Source organism: Pomacea canaliculata, linkage group LG10 (genome assembly GCF_003073045.1).
Source record: "Pomacea canaliculata isolate SZHN2017 linkage group LG10, ASM307304v1, whole genome shotgun sequence".
Taxonomy (NCBI): domain Eukaryota; kingdom Metazoa; phylum Mollusca; class Gastropoda; order Architaenioglossa; family Ampullariidae; genus Pomacea; species Pomacea canaliculata.
Genome location: NC_037599.1, coordinates 21,504,512 through 21,526,983, shown reverse-complemented (window position 1 = coordinate 21,526,983; position 22,472 = coordinate 21,504,512). Strand labels below are relative to the sequence as shown.

At 38.0% G+C, this 22,472-nt stretch overlaps 1 protein-coding gene and 1 long non-coding RNA gene across 4 annotated transcripts in view; one reads left to right on the top strand and one right to left on the bottom strand.

Moving 5' to 3' along the window:
• Positions 1-18,068, top strand: part of LOC112573289 (lysine-specific demethylase 4B-like) — a 31,818-nt gene extending 13,750 nt beyond the window's left edge. For all 3 annotated transcript variants that reach the window (XM_025253515.1, XM_025253514.1, XM_025253516.1), the window contains 10 exons: positions 5,170-5,515; positions 5,992-6,170; positions 6,378-6,576; positions 6,777-6,853; positions 7,061-7,225; positions 11,200-11,394; positions 11,638-11,808; positions 12,357-12,476; positions 13,122-13,214; positions 13,425-18,068. In XM_025253515.1, the coding sequence (XP_025109300.1) occupies positions 5,170-5,515; positions 5,992-6,170; positions 6,378-6,576; positions 6,777-6,853; positions 7,061-7,225; positions 11,200-11,394; positions 11,638-11,808; positions 12,357-12,476; positions 13,122-13,214; positions 13,425-13,541 (1,662 nt within the window). In that variant the 3' untranslated portion in view covers positions 13,542-18,068. The remainder of the gene's footprint in view (positions 1-5,169; positions 5,516-5,991; positions 6,171-6,377; positions 6,577-6,776; positions 6,854-7,060; positions 7,226-11,199; positions 11,395-11,637; positions 11,809-12,356; positions 12,477-13,121; positions 13,215-13,424) is intronic.
• Positions 17,578-21,614, bottom strand: LOC112573290. The gene is made up of 3 exons (XR_003101202.1): positions 19,621-21,614; positions 19,194-19,263; positions 17,578-18,754 (listed from the first exon to the last, which is right to left on the bottom strand). It is a non-coding gene; the product is annotated as an uncharacterized LOC112573290 (long non-coding RNA).
• Positions 21,615-22,472: the final 858 nt, after the last annotated feature.

Here is a 22,472-nt window from a genome sequence, read left to right as displayed (position 1 = left end):
CTGTGCAGCTATGTTGAAATCGGTTACAATTTAGGCAAGATTTGGGTGAAGATGAGATGTTCATCATTAAAATATAAACTTTTTTTTAAGGGCTTTACATTAATGTAATTCATATAGTTTCTAATAATCACTATACTGTACCACAACAACAGTAATGAAATGTAACTGCATCTTCAACAGTTAAACATATCACAATACAGAATTTTTTTTTTAAAATAGCAATTTAAAGTAGCTTTCTAACAAAGAAAGCATTTTAAGCAAATGGATAATCAAAAACTGAAACATATCTTCTCAGGGCAGAAGTGAGGAGTTTTACTGGCTGGCTAGTCATTATTTACTATGTGTGACTCCCCTCTCCCCATCATATACCAGTATGTGTGAAAAGTGGTGTGGCATGCTTAGACTCCAATCATGTTGTTCCGACATGTGCCTGTAGTATAACTGGGTGGCTTTTTGCAGCTTCCTGTTGTGCTTGCATGGTAACTGTGGTATCCGGCAAGTTTTTTCCTCTAGTTGGTTCAGATGGTGACAAAATATGTAATACTGCTAAAACTAGTGGAATTGGTGTGAATAGAAAATCTGTGCAGTCAGAGGATTTATTGAGTCATTCAACTGCTGTGGAGCTAAAGGAAAAAAAAATATTGAAAAGGAATAAGTGAGGAAGTCATTGCATTGTTGTTGAATTTTTTTTTTTTTTTATTTCTTGTTCTGAATGCTTTACTAATCTGTGATTGTAAAGATATGCATGCATAGAACAAACTTCATTGGATTACTGTCTCATGGTAGCTTTCTTGGATTTCTTGTAGATGTCTTGCATCCTCATCTCCTTTTGTATACCTCCCTCTGTCTGTTTTATATTTGCTATAAAATATAAATTGATATCTTTAAAAAAGAAACAGGCATAGTCCATTAAATGCACAGCTTGAAATATGTATCTTATATAAATTCTTCCTTTTATGAAAAAAAATTCTAAACAAAAGAAGACATAATACAGATCATCAAAAAGAGTGAGTTAGATGTACATTGTTTCTTTGAAGATGCTAAGTTGTATAAACTCTACTCTGATGGCACTGTCAGAACATTTTCCCCTACCCCCACTCCCCCTTACAAATTATAGAGAGTGCACATTCATTCATATTGTATCTTGATGCTAATCTTTACATTTATTCACGTGTCTGATAGCTTGACAGAGACATTAGTTTGTAAGATCAGTGTAAACTAAAATAAGTTATTCTTTCCCCCAACTTTAACTCGATGGCAGTCATGACATTTCAAGAATGACTTTTGAGATAACTCATTGTTAAATTTTGCCGGGTAGTTATCTTAAGATTTTCTACTTTAAACATGCCATATTGCCATATGTAATAGAAACCAGCACCATGAGCACTCCTAAGTCAGCCAGTTGATTGTTGGCTGGAAGTGCTAATGCTGTAATAGCAGTTCTAGATTAATTGCTTGCATGAAATACACAAGATATTGATCAGTCATTAGCCAGCCTACCCACCTGTGTTCATAGATGACACAACAAAACTGGTTTTCTTGATATGATTACAACTTAGTTATTATCATGCTCTTAGCAGTTAAAAAGAGCAAAATGTTTCTAAAAAAATATGATTGTTTTGGCGTTTATGTACAACTATTTGCTACATTGGCTGGGAGTGGTGTAGTTTTTTTAACATTTTATGAAAATGGGGGCAAGCTATAGAAATTGGATTTAAAAATGATTAATATGATTATTTTGGCTTTGGTTTTTTTCCCCCTTACCAAGATTCTGTTTCTTCTGTTCCTAGTTTTCAATCCATAGTTGCGTTTAGAATTAAGAGAGTACATGCCTAATTGTGCTGCAGGTCTAGCTTGCAAAGTAGCACAAGATGCCAGAGAGTTTAAAAATTGTTTTACTGAGTCTCCATCATGAAAAGAAAAAGCCATGCTATGGTGTTACTAGTATTGACAGTTCACATGCAGGTCACTACAGATTTGTCAACATTGTGAAAGTTTAAAAAAAAAAGTTTTGTTAAGAATCAGCACCAACAAGGAAAAAAAAAAAAGAGGGGGGTATTTTGGCTTTAAGTAACTAAGTTATTATTAAATTGATCCTTGAGCCTCAGCATGCTGTTTGTCAGCAGCCAACAGTTTCTCAACGCTGTGATTAAAAAATCCTAGACTTTGATTTTATGCAGGAATTCCAGTATTGAAATCGACAAATTTTCCAGAAAAGCTAGCATTTCTACCAATGTTTTGCTTGAAAAGAAGAGAAGCGATAAGACAGAATTTACATTGTAAGAGACTTTTTTTCCTTATGCTGAAGAAACTAAAACTGAAAATTTTGCACACAAAACTTTGAAAATATTTACTAAACCCCAATTCGTTAGGATGTGCAAACTGCTGTGCAGTCCAGAGATGGTTTTGCCTACTAAAGGTGATGATAAAGAATTAAAAGAAATAATATACCAAAACAATCTTGAACATTGTCAAGTCAGAGCTGTGTCTGCTGACATTATTCTCACTGCACAGATCAGGGCTTCAACTTATTGCTGGTGTTATTAGATTGTTTTCTTAATAACACAAATTATAAAAGTGTTGGGTTCTCAGAAAAGTCATGACATATTTTTCTGTTTTTCTAAAGGCATCTATATAAAGAACAAAAAGCAATCAATAATATAATGCCCGTTTTGTTTGATAACCTATTGCCATCTTTCAGTGAGCTTTATAATTCGTCGTTCATAGAAGGACATGTCTTTATTGCTCATTTACAGCCTCATCTAAACTTAACATTATACCACACAAGGAGTTTTGAAGAGAGCGAAACAAGTTGAAGTCTACATCCCAACCAAGTTCTAATAACTTTGATCAGACAGAAGATGACTCCTTCACGATTAATGAGCACTGGACGTTTCTGGATGATGGCTTTGTTGAAACTGTCCAATTGCTGACCATACACGTTTTAATTGATTGTTTACTTGCTTGGTAGGAGCTTGAAAAAACATGACACCTTTAAAAGCCCACAACTCAGAGCATAACCTTCCTCTGAGAAATGTCTGCTTTTGATATTGTTCAAAGCAAATCATGTTGGGACCAAGACCATTTGTTCATCACATTGATGTAAACAATCCTCTTAATCGGTCGCTTCAAGAAAAGGATCATTTTCCTCACGCTTAATGAGCAAAGTGCAGATGATTATACTCTCTGTCAAATGAATGCCTTCGAGTTTTTGAGGAATTAAAATATCGAACCTGCTTACACATCCCAGCTTATTGAAGTGGTCAAAAAAGCCTGAAAGACGAATGTTCCATTTTTCTCCAATCTCTTGTGTGGTGTAATATGGGTTTGACTCGACCAGTGCATTTATTGTGACTTCAGCCTCGGTGAGCCTCTTTGATCAAAGTCACCAGCACAGAAGTTTATGAATCATCGTTAGCACTGAGATTCTTGCAGAGCATTGTGACCATAAACTTCATGCAGCTTTTCACAAAATGCACAGCTTGGTCTTCCATCTTCAACTTGTTGAAAAATCTCCAGAACTCAGCCAAATTGCTCAAGGTGAAGAGGGGTGGGTAAAGCCAGTGAGTGACACCTTACCTGGAAGTAGAACAGGGGTGGGCAAAGTTTTCTTTTTGCAGGCCAGTCTCACAATTCTAAGCTTTGATGCGGGCCAGTAAAATACTAAAATCCCCATGCCAGGTGACCACTTAACACACTTAGTGATAATGAAATGGACAACAAATGAGTACATAATGACATAATACCGAATTTATTCTGTAAAGTGAAGCTGTTTGCATTCGTTCACAATAAAACTTTAAAACCAGCCTTTACTTTGAAAGGTAGTCACTCCACTGCTCTCAGACAACTCCATCAGACATGTCAGCTTGTTATTTGTCATCTTTGTACTTTTTCTGTGTGAGAATGTTACGGACTGCCGATTTCAAATGCTGTTGTACTTTTGGTCAAATTAATCTAGGCTAAATAAAAAACAACTGAAAACAAGTGCACGTCACATTTTGGCAGGCGGACTGGTTCAAAGACATCCATGTGTCATACTTTACCCACCCCTGTTTTAGAATGAAGCTAGAACTGTCAGCTGTCAAATGAGACAATAACATAGATGTGAATGACTTCAGTACTTCCAAAAATGAGCTAGCACCATCTATTACTAAAATATATCATGACTTTTCCTACTGCCCTTAAGAATGGAGCTTCCATGGATTAAGTGCAGTTTGTTGGAAAAGTGCTGCACATGCATGCATTACATAATTAACCATTTTTACATGTGCTCAAACAGCAAAATCGTCTGCGATACATTAGGCCAGTGATGCCCAACCTTTTTCGGCCTGCGGGCCATACACATTTCCGACATGCGTGTCACGGGCCAGTTCACCGCAAAAATACAAAAAAAAAAGAGAAAAAAATAGAGCAGATACCATTTTTATTAGAAACAAGTTGTATTTACCATTAATTATGTAGTAATTAGTGGGATATTTGAAACTGTTTTCCCTGAAACCAACTTCTGAATGTCCGGCTGCATCGTAGAGACACCAAGTCGGAGCACTGAATCGAAATGTTCGTCCATCGAAAAAAAGATTGAGAGACGCCCCTACGTAGGGATAAATACTTCTTCTTCCCTTTTTTTCGTTTTTTTTTTTTTTTTTTTTAGGTCTTTTTTTATTACTAACATGCCGACTTCCTGCACTGTGGGCAGAAGTTTCGCGGGCCGGATGGCACCGTATCGCGGGCCGTAGGTTGGGCATCCCTGCATTAGGCTTATTTTATAATTGGATTGACGCTTTATGTAAGGATGTGCCAACAGGTTTGCATGGAGAACTTGGCAAAAGTTGCTGCACAAGTCAGCAGCTTTTTTCTGTATTAGCTGCTTCTAATCATTGATTTGCAGCAGTACCTCATTCTCAAAACACAAGATTAATAATAATAAAGGCAAGAGCTGGGTATATCGTATGGCATTTATGTTTCCAGTTCAGATTCACTTCACAAACTTTTGGCACAGTGTCATGCGGTTTTCCTTTGTTTTGTAGTCTGTCTACATGTCCATAAAAATGATTGCAGGTTTTACAAGAAATAATACTCTTGCAATTCTTCATTAAAATTCTTGGCCATTGTTGCTGCCGAAACACTGTAGTCAGCACCATGCAACTTTATTTTTTACCTTCTTTGCAGGGCTGCAAGCAGCTGAAGTCTGCTGCATCCAGTAGGTCTGCCACCAAACATCAAAAAGGCAAGAAGGAGACAAGGACATCAAGCTCCAGTAGTGATGCCGATGAAAATAAAAGTGTGAAAAAAGACTCACGTGTGAAAAAAAACTCTGGGAGTGAAAGTGACCATAGCAGCAATTTTGATGATTCCATTTCTGAACCACCAGACAATCATGACGGCAATAGCTCTAGCACTAAGCCTATGATAACCAAACCACGTAAGAAGTATGGCCCCTCTGCAGTACCAGTGTCCTGTACCCTAAAAAATACCCACTCTGTCTCAACCATCAGAACCAGTTTCTCCGATGAAGGTATGCAATGTTCTTACTGTGGGGAAGACTGCTCATGAGAGCTTAGCATTGCTTCAGCATACAAACTTTGGTGACTTGATAGATTTTAATATTGTACATGAAAACATTTACATTGGAGAGATTTCAGACAGAGAGCTGGAACCATATGTCATACATCTGTATACAAACACGTCAAAATTTTGTTTTTGTTTTTTTTTTTGTAGGTGATGTTTGTAAGGGAATAGTATTTTACATTGAACTTTATCCAATGTTCTAATCATATTTTTGACTGCTATTGTATTGATGGCAGTTTTAAAGGTCACTAAATTGATGGTCAAAACTATTGTTTTAATGTAAGATGATAGAATGTCCATTACAGATCACATTTGTTAAGCATAATATCATTTGAAAAACATGGAATAAAAAATGTTCATAAAGATAACAGTAGTTTTAACATATTGGATTTTAATGGATGTGTTAAAATTGCTGGTGTGCAGATGGCCCAATATCAGAAGTTGAGCCAGCAAATTCCCACCATTCACCATTGTGGGCTCAACATTTGACTCAGCTTTGGCAGGGTCAACCTGTCAACATGGCAGCTGAGCGGGCCTACAATCGAGCCATGTCCCATCGTCCCCCCAACTGTTGTATATGTGCCTTCTTTAAACGATTTGATGTAAGCAGCCTGACAGTGATGTTTCATAAAATGAATGTTGTGATTCTATCAGTGCAGATGGAGGGTGGGTTAGAAAGGGAGATGTCTGTATGTTGCTGTTTGAGTCTGGTCATAAAGGAGGTTTTGGTCATCATGATTGCATTATATTCTATGACAGTTATAACCATATATGTTTTGTGATAATGAAAACAAAATGTTCACTGGCAGGTTGAAAGTGAGCAAGGCATCTTTGATGAATCAGGCCTACAAATGGTTGTTCCTCAACGTTCCCTGCCCATGATTCCTGAGACGCTCTTTGCTATTAGCAAGACCAACCAGAAACCATTCTGTGACTATTCATTGTTGGAGCAGGATGGCCTGTCTCCACTACTAATCTGTTCTACCTGCAACATCTGTGTTCATGCCAGTCAGTACTGAGTGTTTTTCTGTACTTTTTTTATTTTCCCCCTTCTTTTTTAATAAATAGCCTGTATACACAGTATTATAAAAATGTATAGACTTTCGCTCTTTAGTTTTAGTTAATTTTTGTAACATTTTTCTTTTTGTGCCATGACATTCTTGATTGTGGATTAAGTTTTTTTAGAAAAAAGTAAACCCTTGTTTTAGGCTGTTACGGAGCTGGACATGTTGGTAATCCTGACAGTTGGAAATGCAGTCGCTGTGCAGCATTTTCTACACATGCTGTAAGTACAAGTTGTTAGCGATCATTTCAAAACAATAATTTAATCTTATATTCTTTATTCAAACAAACTGCAGTATATTGTGTGAGAAATGTGATAGATGATCGCTCTTTTAGTAGCATCAGATCTACACAAGCAGATAATACAAATTTGTCTCATAAATTTCTATCATGAGATTTTTATTTAATTTTTTTTTTATGTTTGTTAAAGGAATGCTGCCTGTGTGTGCTCAGAGGTGGTGCTTTAAAGCCCACCACAGACGGGAACTGGGCTCATGTTGTGTGTGCACTTGCAGTATTTGAGGTCAGCTTTGTCGATGTTCGTGAACGCAATCTTATTGATGTTTCCCAGCTGTCTCCTGCTCGTCAAAAACTGGTAAGTAAGGGTACCATTTTTCTGAAACAGAATACAATATTTATTTGTTGTACATTGACAGTTGAATGCTTAAGACATGGCCCTGAAATTTGGCAAAAATGTTAATTTTGAGATTAGGGAATATTATAAATGTTCAGCATCCACTGTCCATGCTCCATCATTTTTTACTAAATCATTTAGAAATGTGTATATTTTCATTGTTCTCGGAAAAAAAATGGAGAATATTTGGGACACAGCAAATCAGTCTTTTGAAAAGAAACTGGGTCGTATTGCATACCAGCAGATAGAGCATCCATTTGCCATTCAAACATAAGCACATTCAGGGCCAATGGAAATTTACACATGCTGATTTCCACTTTCTAGACAAGGCAGAGCCCGAAAAACCCTAATATGGACATGGCATACACGCACTTTGAATATAACCAATCAGAATTTACAACTACCGACCTTGACCAGGTTACAGTCATACAAATGCACTTCAGAAGTTATCAGATGTTTATTCTCAAAATTCAACATGCACAACTGCTGTATTCGAAAGCTTTTTTTTTTTTTTTTTTTTTGTAAAATGACATAACCAAGCTGACTCAAACTCATATTAGCATGTGGGCCGCAGTGGAAAGTAACAGCCAGTCAGCAGGCCGCACCACGAAAAGAAAATGTTTTTTCATTAAATTTTACGAACACTACTGTCACTGCAGTTAATGCTAAAATAACGTTTTTATAATTATTAATTACATTTAGTGTAGTTTATTACATGCACAGGCAGTTTAGTTTATTAAAATAAGTTGACGTTGTCTCTGTCACTAATAACGGGGGTAATTTTCACTGCGGGAGTTAATCACCAAGAACAACATACATATACACCGCGGACGTGGCCGAGGGCCGCACAAAAATGTTTCGCGGGCCGCATTCGGCCCGCGGGCCGCGTGTTTGAGACCCCTGACCTAGAGCATAATGCTGTCAAAATCATCATTGATCCTTTAGTTAGGTCCCTTGAGAGAAAAAAAATAGCTTTAATGCGACTCCAGACTCAGATGCCCGTGTTTATTGTTTACTTTTGCAACTAAGTAGTTTCTGATTTTTTTATTTTTTTTTTAAAGTAAGAATTTTTACAAGTTTTACCAAATTTTGAGGTATGCCTTTGCTATGTGATCAAAATGTGAGTTTTATGGAAATAAAAATGTTTAAGTAGCCTGATAGCAGAAGTATCTCTATAGCATTGGTGTTTTTTTCACAACTAATATGAAAAGATTAACCCAGTTTATCTCCTTTTCCATTGGCTTACTGCACTTATTCTCATAAATAGTTGCTTTAAAACAGGGGTCTCAAACTCAATTTACCCGGGGGCCACTGGAGGCAGAGTCTGGATGAGGCCGGGCCGCATCAGGTTTTCCACAAGAAAAGCTCTTACAAAAACATTCCAATGTCATCATAATGTCTTATTTTTTTCATCTTATTTTTGTGTTAAAAAATAAAAAATAAATTAACAAATTCATAAGAAAAAATAAATCAATTAGTAATAAATGAATAATTGAAAATGAAAATATAATAATAATACAGCAGATATATAGAAGACTGAAGAAAATATAGATGCTGACCAGAGAAATGTAATTATTATTATTCAGATTCAAATGTCTGTATTAGCATTTCTTTAACATTTAACTTTCTGAATATGAATGGAACATTGAAGATAAACTGTTTTGAACATGGCTTCTTCTGCCTACTTCTTGCTGCTAGAGGTCTGGCAGCGCTTGCTCTCGCATAGCCGAGCCACATTTGGCTTAAGGGAGGAAGCAGCTGAGACCCTCAGTACGGCTTGAAGATGCTCATCAGTAAGTCTGGATCTGTACTTGACTTATTGAAGTTCAAGGTAGAGAAGAGCTTTTCGCACAAGTATGTGCTCCCAAAAAAGACACATGGTCCGCTTGAACATTCGGGAAAGCTCAGGGAAGCTAGGGGCCATTCTCTCAAAAATTGCCCGAGCTTGTCTGCTTTTTCCACTCACCTCCCTGAACTTGGCTTTGAGTTCAGAATTGCACTGCAGGTCAATGAGCTCCATTTGAAGCACAGGAGGAGCATCTTGTACATAAAAGGAGTAGGGTCCTCAAAAATTTGAAATGTGGTTCTGTGCGTCTTGAAATCCGCAAATCTGTGATCGAATTCCTCCTGTAGCTTCAAAATGACATCCACATACTCTTCACCGCTGAACGGTGTGCCTGCATCCATGAGTGCCTTGCATGCTGGGGAAATGGCAAAGGTTTGTCTGAGAAAGCTGGGCTTTCCATAACATAAGTTTGTCGAGAATGCTCTCACGTTGTCATTAGGCAGCACTGACAAGTTGCCCCTGACCTTGTAGCTTCTTGTTCAGTACGTTAAGCTCATGTGTCATATCAACCAAAAAGCTAAGTCCATGAGCCATTTTGGATCACTTAGCCCAGGAACAGCAACCCCATCTTCGATCCATGAAGGCTTTCACTTCGGCTCTCAACTCAAAATATCTCTTCAATATGTTTCCCTGCTGAGCCAACGTACCTAGGTGAAGTAGAGCACATCCCCATATTCTGACTCCATTTCCTCTAAAAAAGCACGAAACCTTCTGTGCTTTAAGCCGCTGGATCTGATTTGGTTGATACATTTCACAACGAAGACATCACATTGTCAAACTTCAGGCATTTGCTGCAAAGGGCCTGCTGATGAATAATGCAGTGCAGAGCAATGGCCCTCCTCCACACCTTCCTCTTCCAGTTTGTTTTTTGTTTTTTGTTTGTTTTTTGTTTTTTTTTGGTTTTTTTGAACAAGTGCCACCAGTCCTCCCTGTCATTGATGGCGCTCCATCAGTTGTTATTCCAACAAACCTCCTCCAAGGCAAACCGGCATTCTCAATGGCATCACACAGCTGGTGAAATATCTCCTGAGCGGTGGTCTGGCCATGCATTGGAATCACTGTGAGCAACTCCTCTATGACTTTCAAAAGTGTCATCAACACCGCGGACAAAGACTGCGAGTTGGGGCAGTGTCGGTGATGTCTGTGGTCTCATCAAGAGCGACTGAGTATACACTGAAACATTTTGCTTTCTCACACAGTTGATCATAAATGTCACTTGACATTTCAGAAATGCGCTCTGCTACAGTGTTGGCAGAAAGGCTGATGTTGCTAAACTGACCTTTCTTTTCTGGACAGACAATACATGCAGCCTGTAATATGCACATTTTTAAAAAGTTCACCTTCTTTGAATGGCTTTCCTGCTTTAGCAATCATCTCACTAACCACGTAGCTAGCTTCGACTGCTGCGTCATTCTCTTTGGTTGCTTTCTTAAAGAAATTTTTTGTTGCCTCAGTAGATGTGTTTAAGATTAGCAACCCTGCTGACTCTCTCATCTCCCTGGTATTTTGCATACTCTCTCAGCATGTCTAGTTGTGTATGACGTTTCAAATTGTATTCTTTGTGCACTGCAACTTTCTCTGTTCAAATAAGACACGTTGGGCTGCCTCTGTGGGAGCGAGAGAGGAGAAGATATAACAGTATCAAACTCGGGCCGCACTAACATGAAACTTTGATATTGAGGTGGGGGCCGCAAACTTTTGTCCGGCGGGCCGCAGTTGGCCCGCGGGCCGCGAGTTTGAGACCCCTGCTTTAAAAGGACATCGCATCAGTATTCAGAACTTCACTGACAGAACTACATGAAACAGTTTAAGTAAATCACAAGTGTTTTAGCTTCTTTTGAAAGACTTGGGCTTTTTTAAAGGAATACATCTGGATCTAGAAAGAGCATGTAATTTGCAAGGCCTGATACAAAAGACAACACAAAAGCCTTAACTGAATAGCATAATGTGTTTTCACTCTTTGTATGTAAATGTGGAAATGAGAAACTGATATTGTGTACCTGACTCCTGTGGGGAAAAAAAGCAGAAGTAGAGAATATGATTCTATTTCTGTACCTGCGATAATATCTGTATCTTTGACTTTTGACAGCGCTGTTCACTGTGTGGCCCTGTGACTAGCAGTTCATCTCAACCTTCCACCTGTATCCAGTGTTCTCATGGGCGATGCACATTGGCTTTCCACCCAACATGTGCTTATGCAGCAGGTGTGCAGTTTGAAACTAGTGACTGGCCATTTCCTATCTATTGCACATGTCATCGTCACCAGACCAGTCATCGTGAAAAGGTGGGTAGTTCTTTCTTGATTTGGGACAGCATAATGTTTGGCCTTTCCTCCATGTGTTCTTGTTTAAAGAGCACCGAAATGGTTGGCTGTCTTTTTACTTGTAACATTTTTTTTACAGGTTTCAGCATGCATGTTGGTGTCTCGTATATCTCTTTAGTGATTTTATTTATCAAGCCTTCAAAGTGTCAGTCAATCAAAGTAATGTACAAAACTTTTTTTAAGTCTCATGCTGTTTCTTTGTAGGTTAAAGACCGTCAGCTGAATGACTTGTATGAAGGAGGGAGAGTGATAGCAAAGCATAAAAATGGACGATATTACCATGCCACAATAATGGAAGTACAGCGTAATCGTCTGTATGAAGTTGATTTTGATGATGGCTCTGTTAGTGATGATCTTCTTCCAGAAGACATTGTTGTAAGTATCTCCCATCCTCCAAACTCTTGACAATTGAACCGTTAAGAAGATAAGCTAGGATCATACCCTTTGTAGGGATATTAATCTTAAGATCGTATTTATCTTAAAAGAAAATAGTTAATTGCACTTGAGGGCTTAGGTCACTGTGCTTCAAAACAGCATGTTTCTGGCTCTGCCCATGATGTTGTCCTTGTGCCCTCTGTTCTGTCTTTTCATTAACCAGTAGCATCACCTCAGAAGAGTAAATGTTTGTCATCTATGAAACCACAAAACTACTAAAGCTATTACTGTCATGCATGTACTGTTTGCAACACTGCTGCTGTACTGTTGTTGTACATAATTGTGGTGTGTTGCATAAATTGATTTTTGAAGTTAAATGACATGATGTACTGTGGTTTCTTGTCCATATGTATCTTGTGATATGTGTGAATGAGTGAAAAGAAATACAAACTTGAGATAAGGTATTACAGCTTCATGATCAGTGAAAGTGGACATAGGTACATGAATGCTGATGGTAGTGTTAATACAGTAGGATGTGTTCATAACAGGGTCACAACTGTATCAGTGAGGGACCACCCTCAGTTGGGAAGCACATCCAGGTTCGCTGGACAGATGGAGACCTTTATGGAGCTGTCTTCCGTGGTGTCAATAATCAGGATGAATATACGGCAAGTCTTGTGTCATGTTATACATAAATCAATCTTTTTTATTTTCCTTTAGAACAATTCTTATATTGCAAAGTACAGTATAACCTCCTTATTAAGACTCTCTAAAATCCACCAAAATCAGATTGTAACTTAGAGAGGTCATAGTAGGAAGATCAACTAGTCTGCTTTCCTTCCACGAACCATGATTTCAGATGCCTATAAAGTCAAATTCATTTATTGAAATGTTGAAATAGTATTCTTAAAAACCATTTAATGCTTTTTGTCATTTTCAGTTTTTACTTGGTCATGCTTATTATGCCTTTGCTAAATTTGGCTGAAGAGTTAGATAACTTAATTTCCAGGTAAAAGCAATCTATCAATACAGCAAAGTGCTGTTTATTGCAGTGTATGAATTGCCTCTTCTTTAATTTATTTTATGAATCTTTGTGATGGGAGAACACAATCTCCTCAGTAACCATTTAGTATAAAATGTCTTTGGTGGCAATTGCTCAGCAATATTTTTATAAATAAACTAATTGTTTCAGGTAGTTTATTTGATGAATTGATGAAATTGAAATTCAGTGCATATCTCCCTCTTACCATCAGAACATGTTATTGAACTTAAGTTCTCAAACTAATTGGTGAGGTTTGATATCTCTTAACCAGGTGGAATTTGAAAATGGGTCGCAGCTCATCTTGAGGCGTGCAGAGTTGTGGACTGAAGATGAAGAACTTCCCAAACATGTGAAGTCTCGTCTAGTTAGTACCTGATTTTCCTAAGTTTTTAATTTTTAAAAAAAAACTTAGAAATATATTATGACTTTGTTTTGTAATTAATGTTTAATTGAAGCGGAAGTGAGACGGTGCCTTTATTGTCATATTAAATTGGTGTTCTGTTATATTACATCTGCTTTTTTTTATCAGTGGGATGTGCTTATTTTAAGCTTTTGGTTTTTTTTTTCACAACAGTCTATGGCCACAGAACGCAAGTACAGTCTTTTCTATCCTGAGCAGGAAAGAGGTGGACCCCGCCCCAAGAAGAAGATCGATTATGTTGCAATGCTTGCCCCTGGCAGTGGTTCATAAAGACAAGAGGCAGCTGGGAGGCAGGCAGATAGTTTGTGACCACCACAGCTTGTTTTCACAGATGGGTATGGATTGCATGCGGTTAGTGCACACCTGATCATAAGATTCTTCCATGCCACTAGACCTTCCACTCCTCCATCTGTGTGGTATTTGATGGCAAGACCTGAAGGCTTACAGCCTGCCAGTGAGATCACTTTGATTTGACCTTTGAAAGTGAAGCATACAATGTTGGAGAGATTTGTGGACTGGCTTTGCTGGAATTAGATTTCAGTATCTCAGTAAGTCAGCCAAGAAACAATTGTGAAAGTTGAATAAAGTTTATTCACACAAGGTCGAAGGAGGGCTTTTTGTTTTGGGAGATGGGATGAGGGAATGGCCCATAGAACACCTGTGTTGCTTTTCCTGGCTTGTTGTACGTCTGGTCAATGTAGGACCTGTAGTTCACTGTGAGAGACCACGGCCCAGAGTCTGGGAAATGGTGCATGTTGCTTGGAGTCTGCCAGCCACCTGTCCTCTTTCTTCTTGCCTGTTGTGGGACCTCCAGAGGCATTGTTGGATACACCTGAAGAGCCATTGAAACAAAAAGCAAGAGCAGTCTCAGATTAAACCTTTTGGGTTTTTTCCTGCATTCACAGATTTTTATTTGTTCTGCCTTTGGCAGGGTTGGGGAATGGGAACGATGCTGTTTGTAGTTTGGGAAGTCTCTATATGTTAGAGATGAAGTGTGCTCAGATAGAAGGTCTGTGTCGTGGTTCAAGGCCTTCTTGGACCTTTTAGAAAACCTCTGTGCATCAGCAGCTGCTCTGCAGGAATGGGTACCTGATTTATTGGAGAAGGGAAAAATGCAGGAGAAGGTTTGGGGCTTATAATATATGCATATAATGTGCTCTATACATAATTTTTATATCTGTATATAATTATATGTAAAAGATGGGCAGGTCTTTGTCAGTAAGTCAGCTTTCTTTAGCTCGTGTTTATTCTACCTAATTTGGAATGCAAACTTTCAAGAAATAGCAGTCTAACATGGTTTTTGAGTGACTGACAGCCAAGGGATACTATTGAACATCTGTTACTATTGATTAGTAATAAATAATAACAATTTTAACTCTTATTGTAAGTATAAAAAATTGTATGAAAAAATTGTTAGATTTTGTAATGAGGGTTTATGTAAGTCATACCTCAAGCCACAGACACTGTATGCTTTTGGCCTTGCAATTATTATTTACTTATATTATATTACAGATATTTACAGGCTTGTCTATAACAGATGCAAAGTTCAGATTGTAAGGAGAATATGGCAACTTAATATTGTGTGTGGTGGGTTGCTTGTAGCACTGTTACACAGCTGTGCTTCATGATATTTTTGTTTATATTGAAGTAATGCCTCAGTCCCTTAGGATAGTACAGTGGTGCCCAACCTTTTCTCACAGAGGGCCGCACTGGACATGATATAAAGTCTTGTGGGTCAGAACATGGCAGTTTTTGCCAGAATCAGTTAAAAATAAAATTTTGTGTGTGGTTAAAATGAGAGGGGCGGATGAAGCATCTTCGCGGGTTGGGCACCCCTGGGGCAATAGCTTTCTCTCCCAACTGTTAAAGGCCCTGCTGGTGGTTTAGACCTGATGGATGTTCTTATCATTTACTGCTATTTTGAAAGGAATGCTGTATATTTGCATTTTCATGTTTTGTTCCCTCACTTTAAACCGTCTGTTTTCCAATGGGGCAGCTGCTTGCTAAAGAAAATTTCTTGTTAAAAATATTGCAAGGTTAAAATTTCATGCCCTTCGTTTTGAGTAGATGTTTGGTGTGACTGACATACATAAAGGCATGTTCTTGAATTTGGTGTAAGATGTGTGAGGGACTGAAATTGATTATATAATTCACACTTACTGTTGCAGAGATGTAGCAGCTTTCCCTCTCCCCAAGTAGTTGAACTGTATTATTGTTATATTGAAGAGACACAAGGCTGTGTCTTGCCATCTGCTCTTGATCTTACTGTTGTGTGTATAGGTCAAAAGGACAAGGAGTGAAATAATGTGCACATGCATTGATGTATATATTCTTAGTTGATTTGAAACATGTGCTTTGTAAAGTGGCACTCTCACACACACATATATCTTCCATATAGTCTAGTCGTGGATATTTTACATCCATTCCTTGCCGTCTCCAAATTCTCTAGCATAAGTTGTTAGTATTTTAGATTCAGTAAGTCTTGAGTAGCAGTGTTAGTAATGATAGGGAGAACATTTTAAAAACTTAAAATTTAGTACTCTATGCAGCATTCATGGTGGGCTGCAGCAAGAACAATAGTGTGAAGTTTTCTGGTGGTGGTCTTTCGTGAAGCTTACTGTGTGACAGGTTGCGTGGTCTCTAATAACGATGATTGTGCAGCTTGGAGAACAATATAGCAGAAAGTCTTCTTGCCAACTTCCTCGGCTGTACCATGCTGTTTGGCATGAAATCTGTGATATGCCTGAAGGTGGAACTTTAAATGTAATCCTAAGTTATTGTTCTGTACTGAAAGTTAACCTCCTTACCTTCTTGTAAAGCAAAGTGTATATCCTTGGACATAGTAAAACCAGTTTCTCTCTTCTTCATCTGTGTGATGGTGAAGATTGTGGTTCATCTGGGCAGCAAATTTGTACAGTTCAAATTGTCGAAGTTTTGGGTAGTTTTTTTGTTGTTGTTTTCTTGTATAAAGAATTCTTTTACTGCAGTCTTATAGACTTTGTGTGGGTGGGTGGATGTTCCACACACCATCTTATACATAAATTTGGTGTGTTTTTAGACTTTACACTTGTCCTCATCTTGTCGCTGATGTGATGCAAGTATTTCATTGTTCTCATTCATTCTTCATAATGCCTGACATTGTGAATGTCCCACAATTTAGTGCAAACTAAAATATTTTTATTACCATTTCTTTTCCCTTTCAGTCTTAGTAGTACCTTATGTATGTGTGTGTATATAGAGAGATATTGTTGTGACAGGTCACAGGAGCTGAGATGAAGGAACCCCCAAAAAACACACAGCTGATGTGTTCATTACTGTTTATACATGCTATTTTTAGTATGGGATGTTTGTGGTAGGCTGTTTGATGCAAACTTTGAAAATCACTTGAAGAAGGACCCCAAGTGTGGTTTAACCCTTTTAAATAGCAGTCTAAATTCTAGAAAGTATTTATTTTTAAAACCACGTGTACAAAACTTTCAAAAGTGGAGACAATGCTAATTTTTTATTCTTGTAGCACTTTGTTTAATTAACAGTATATAATCAGCAGTATATTAAACTTGTTAGGTTTATACAGCAGGTCTGAAAACAGTGAGTCATGTTGAAGGGGTTAAAAGAGTGTGCCGAAGATGTCTGCAGGTTGCATTAAATATCAGGCACATGAAGAGAATACAAATGGTATTCCCCAAATCTTCATGGTAGGAAGTATCGTGGTGAGAAACTGGCCGCTAGCTCTTCCTGCAAGGGGTTTTTTGTGCAGATGCTGCATAGCTAGGTTTTTGAAATGGGAAAAGTGTATTGTGTAGTTCTGCAAGCTTTGTGCATCAAAACTTGTTTTGTCATGGCTTGGGATAATAAAGACCATTTGTGTGCGTGTGTGCAGGTGTACGTGATCATGTGCACTTTTGGTGCCTTTTGTTAGATATGTTTTGTAGGAGTGGTTGAAAATGTTCTCCCCACCCCACCAGTGATGTACTTTTATGGCTGTATTCTTGAATTTTAATGAATTGTGAATACCTTCACACTTGTTTCCTTACGTACAACACTGACTAAAATGTTATAAGCAATAACTAGCATCCTTCCTGATCTGTATTTTCTTCCAGGTTCACTGTCTGCTGAAACTGTGTACTGTGTTGTCTTAACTATATTTGTGATTTGGAAGTTTGGCTACACTCCTCTTACCAGAAATGGCATTCTAATACAGCCTAATCTACAAGTGGACCTAAAAAGTGAAATTGGCAGCAGTGGCAGAGGGAGACAATCACCTTTGCTAGAATATTGTCTTGTTCTCACAGATAAGCAGCAAGAGTTTTTTTTTTTTTTTTGGTGTCTGTAGGTTTTCATATTGCATATCCTAGACTTGAGGCCTAATATTGTATTCTGGTAGGACTAAATGTACCATTACTGAACCAGGAATTGAGGGTTGTTTTTTCTTTCCACTCTCATTGAGTACTGGTTGCCCTGGTGTAAAGTAAGATTGTCAATTATGCATTATTAAGAGCAGGATCCTTTTTACTTCCATCTTCTATACAACAGAATCATATTTGATTTTGTTGCACCATCACACACATGAATTTCATCATGGTGTGAGAAACACTGCCTGCAGGAAAGTTTCTCTGAAAATTTCCTTCTCTTAATTCTTTTGACACCTTTCACGGACTAGTAATCAAGTACATCTAACCCTTTATATGGCATGTGATTTATAAAAAAAAAATGCATGAAGAGTTTTCCACTTTGCTTTCCAGTTTATGTTGTATTACTATTGCTTGTAGCTTGTATTAATAAATGTTGCAGTTTACATGTTATCTGTTGGGGTTTTATTGTGCTTAAGTTCTGAAGGCAGGAGTAAGCGTCAGCTACATGTGCGGGGTCTGGGTGAAAGGCAAAAATTGTTGGTTAGATGTTAAGGTGGATCTGGTCCTTCACTGTGTTTCATAATATGCTTTCGGCGTTAAAAATAAAACCAAACATTGAAATATGGTTTACCCTCAAGAAATGGGGTAATATTCAGAATAAATTAAATGTCGATCACATTCGATGCTTGCAAGTCAACAAAGGACATTAAGGTCTTGTCCAGATTGAGCAGATCACCCCTTTATTTAAAAATCATGTGTATGAGGCAGCTATTCAAGCGCGTCTTTCTTGATTGAAACTTCTCAGATATGTTTTTACTTGTTTGAATAACAGAAAAACTGCCTTCTGCAGTTGCCGTGGTAACTGGGATAGACACAAGTTCAAAAGTTTATGGATCTCGCTTACCATTCCTCTATCTGTGACACTAACATTTCCAATGATATAGCCATTGGGGGGGGGGGGGCGCTGATATAGCACATGAAATCTGCAACGGAATAAGTTCCACACATGAGTCACCATGAGATCTTCTAGATAGGGCTTCAGTTGGTCATATGGCACCCTTGCTCGTATCAGCTGTCCTATGCTTCCCTCCTTAGCAAGTTGTACTCTGTTGCATGTTTATGTCCACGATCCTGTCACAAAAAATACAATAATAGCACAAACCTTTAAAGATCGGAAAAAGAACTGCAGAATTGTTCTTGCTAGCAACAAAAGAAAATCCATAAATAAAACAATTACAACTTTGAAGTACCTGTTAGCTGCCAAGAAGTGTTCACAAAAAATTTGAGCTGTAGCCAACCACTTTTATTTCTAGGTATGTATGCACAAAGATATATACCTACAAAGATGTAATTAGCGCATCTATAACAGTGATAACTGAAAGGGCCAATCCAAGTTTCTGACATTTTCTTCACGAGCCCCTTCCTTTCCGAACCATAATTGACTCGCTTCTGGTTAAATGCTGCCACCAGAAGCAATTGCTTTGTGAACACTTGGGGAACCGAATCTTCCTCTTTGATTCTGGATTCATCAGTCAGCAGATACTGTATCCAACATAGGCTTTTCACTTACCTTCTGGCTCTTCATCTCCACTGGAGATAATGACCACAGCCATGTCTTTGTTTTTGTCTGGTTCTTCCATCTGCAATAGACAGTTACATCGCCAACTTTATACTCTTGCAGCGTGCATGGGTCATACTGAGCAATGCGGATCACTTGGGGCAGAATAAGTGTGAAAAGTCTGTTTATGAAGGTATGAAAGTCTTGTGTCTATACATAAGCACGCCAGCTTTGTTCATTTGCCACCACAGTGTCAAGTACCTTAAAAGTATTTGCGGAAGTGTCGTGAGAAATATGTTGCGAAAGACAATTTTATCCCACATAAATCATGCAAGCATCTTTAAAATGTACTCACATGGCTTGCTAAATTATGTGTACTGCTGTTTATATTCAAACATTTTTTATGCTGGTCAAGAAAATATACTGTCATAGAACTTACCTTCTTACAAATGACAATATTTTTTGACACACTTCGAGTGGCAGTTTTGATGGCATTGGATACAGCTCAACAAACTTTGTGAAATGATCATTGTGAATACAATTCTGTTCCTTCCTTTTGTGCGCTTTAAAGGACCTGCAAAGATAGGAAGAAAGTTAAGTCTTAGAAACATACATTTGGGGTGACTGCAGTAAACTTATAAAGCAAGGGTGTCAAGGAGGGTATTACATTAATTCAGAGTTCATGCAGACCAGTTTTTACTTGGATGGTAAATTTGTAAAGTGCTGAATGCTGTGGCTAGTTTTGTATTCATCCTGTTACACAAGCTGTAGCTGTACGAGGAACTTGTTAACATTTGTTAATATGGTCAGCAAGGAAGGTGGCAAATGACAGTAAAGCACTCGGAATGCTAAGAAATATGACACTTGAATTCTTAGCTACAACAATGCAACAAAACTTTAACAATTATATATTCAATTGCTTATCAAGATGGAGATCACGTTTCGATTTCGACTAGACAGAACTAAGCTACAAAAAGTTAAAAGAAAACACAGGTAAGCACGAAACAACTATCTGTAGACGACAATGTTACAGATAATTCACTTGCGATTTGTGATCGACGAAGAGAACGCTGAAAGAACAGTTCACTAGTAATTTGCAATGATCAAAGAGAACATTCAGCGTGCGTAGTCTTCATTTATAGTCCCGCGCCACGAGTCTTACAGGAAATGACCTGTAAAGACTGCTATGAACTGTGACCTTCAGCGCATGCGCAGACCTCGAGGAGTCGATATTTTTGGTTGGAAAATTTGTCTCGCTACATCGGCACAAGAAAAGCACTAAAATAGCCATATACGATTATAAACTGTTCGTGACTGTCCACTGTTATAAAGGCAAATTTTTAAGTTGATAATTTTGTATGGTTCACGAAAAATAATCTAACTGACAATCCAACTAAGAATAATAAACAGTACATTTATATATCGCGCCAGACTCAAAGCGCTTAACAATATAAACACACAGAAGAAGAATAATTAAGGTCTCAAACAAAGAATTCACTGTTTTCAAGGTGAACACCGTCAGCATAGATGCAGTCGCTACAGCTCATACTACCATCTGCAGCTGTGATTTCTATGTAGAATCAGTGGGATCACGGACGTGTACAGGTGGACTGCTAGCTGTATGTCTGCCGAGACCATCGCTTAGCCTCTTGCGAAGTTCTGCGCTGTTAGTCTCGGCGAGGCTTAATAATGTATGTAACTAAACCGGAAGTTTTGTACATATCAGCCTCGTTTTAGTAGTTAAACGAAAAATTCGTCTGCCAGCAGTCCAGTAATACAAATTCGTGTTGGCCCCAATAACATAAAGTTGTTCATTGTTGGCGCACATATGACTGTCACGGAGGCCACAATTACATAACACAAATGCCCCTTGGAGAAAAAAGTTCCTCACCCCTATTTTAAATCAAGAAATTGGATTGAACTGGGTCATGTTACCTTTATTTTAGAAAGCTAATCAGGTAGAGACTGTCAGCTGAAATAATTACAAGACTAACAAAAAATGGTGTGATTTTCATATTTTTTCAAATTATTACTTAACAATAAGTCAAATTTCCCCCATTTCTTATTTGTCTCACACAAATAAGTATGAGTTTTCTTTCTACCTACCCCACCCCACCCTCTTGTGACTTCCACCATACTGTCACCACATGAAAATGCTTAGAAAATTTTTCTCTACGACTGGACTTCCACAGTCTTATTGTTTGAGCTGGACTGGAATGTTTTCTACCTTACTGCGACATTGCTTCACCGTTAATGGAATAGAGTGACGCATCTATTCATAAAAGATCTGTCCTACTCAGTTTTGCTTCTGCTGGTAATTATGATTCACTAAATGCTGATCACTTTTTTTTGGCATTGGAGAGCAACCCAGCCTGCAAGAACTCTTGGGTCCCTCATGGGACCTCTTCGGGAAGAAAGTTGGGTCCCTCTCGGGTTTTGGAAGCGGGACCCTAAGGGGACCTCGTAGGGAATTCCCACGGGTTGCCATGTTTTCCCACGAAAGACCCACCCACCTTCCCACGAAAAAACCATTGGATACCCACCGATCGCCCATGAGAAGTCGTGTTTTCCCATCAAACTCCCAACTCCCACTCCCCTCTTGCTGCATCCCTCACCCTTTCTCACTTTTACTTACACTGGTACACAGGCTTGCACACCATGAAGAAAACATTCAACAGCTTTTCAAAATCTCGTTTCCTCACAACGCATAAATAGTAGGCAAGAGATATCATTAAACAATTTTATTATTTACACCAAAAAAAACTATTTTAGCAGTTTACATTATTTAAAGCATTAAAATTGTTTTTGAACATAAGCATTCATCCAATTATTTACATAAAAATTGCAGTCAATAATTTTTTACCCCATGAAAGTTATTTTTGAAATAATTATTTATAACATAAAGTCAAAAAATTTACATAAAAGATAGAAAAATATGACACCAAAAATCGATCCATGAGTGGTGGAATCCCTGTAGAAGAAAAGAAAAAAGTTACAATGTATTTACATATTTTGATTTTTGCTGTGAAAGTAGAACTAACCTCTCACATAGATGAAAGCTTAACTCTTTCTTTATGCACTCAACACAGGTGGCCGCTCACTTGTTATGCAGTATTCACATTGGGCTGATGCATTGTTGTAATTTTGTTTAGGCCTATACAGCTCGTGGTTTAAAAGAAAAACTTAATAAATAAGATAGTTTAGGCCTTTATGAACACAATTATCTCCCTTACATGACGAAGGACGTATGTTTGAAACGAAAGTCTCGCCGATTTTCTACACTGGTGTCAG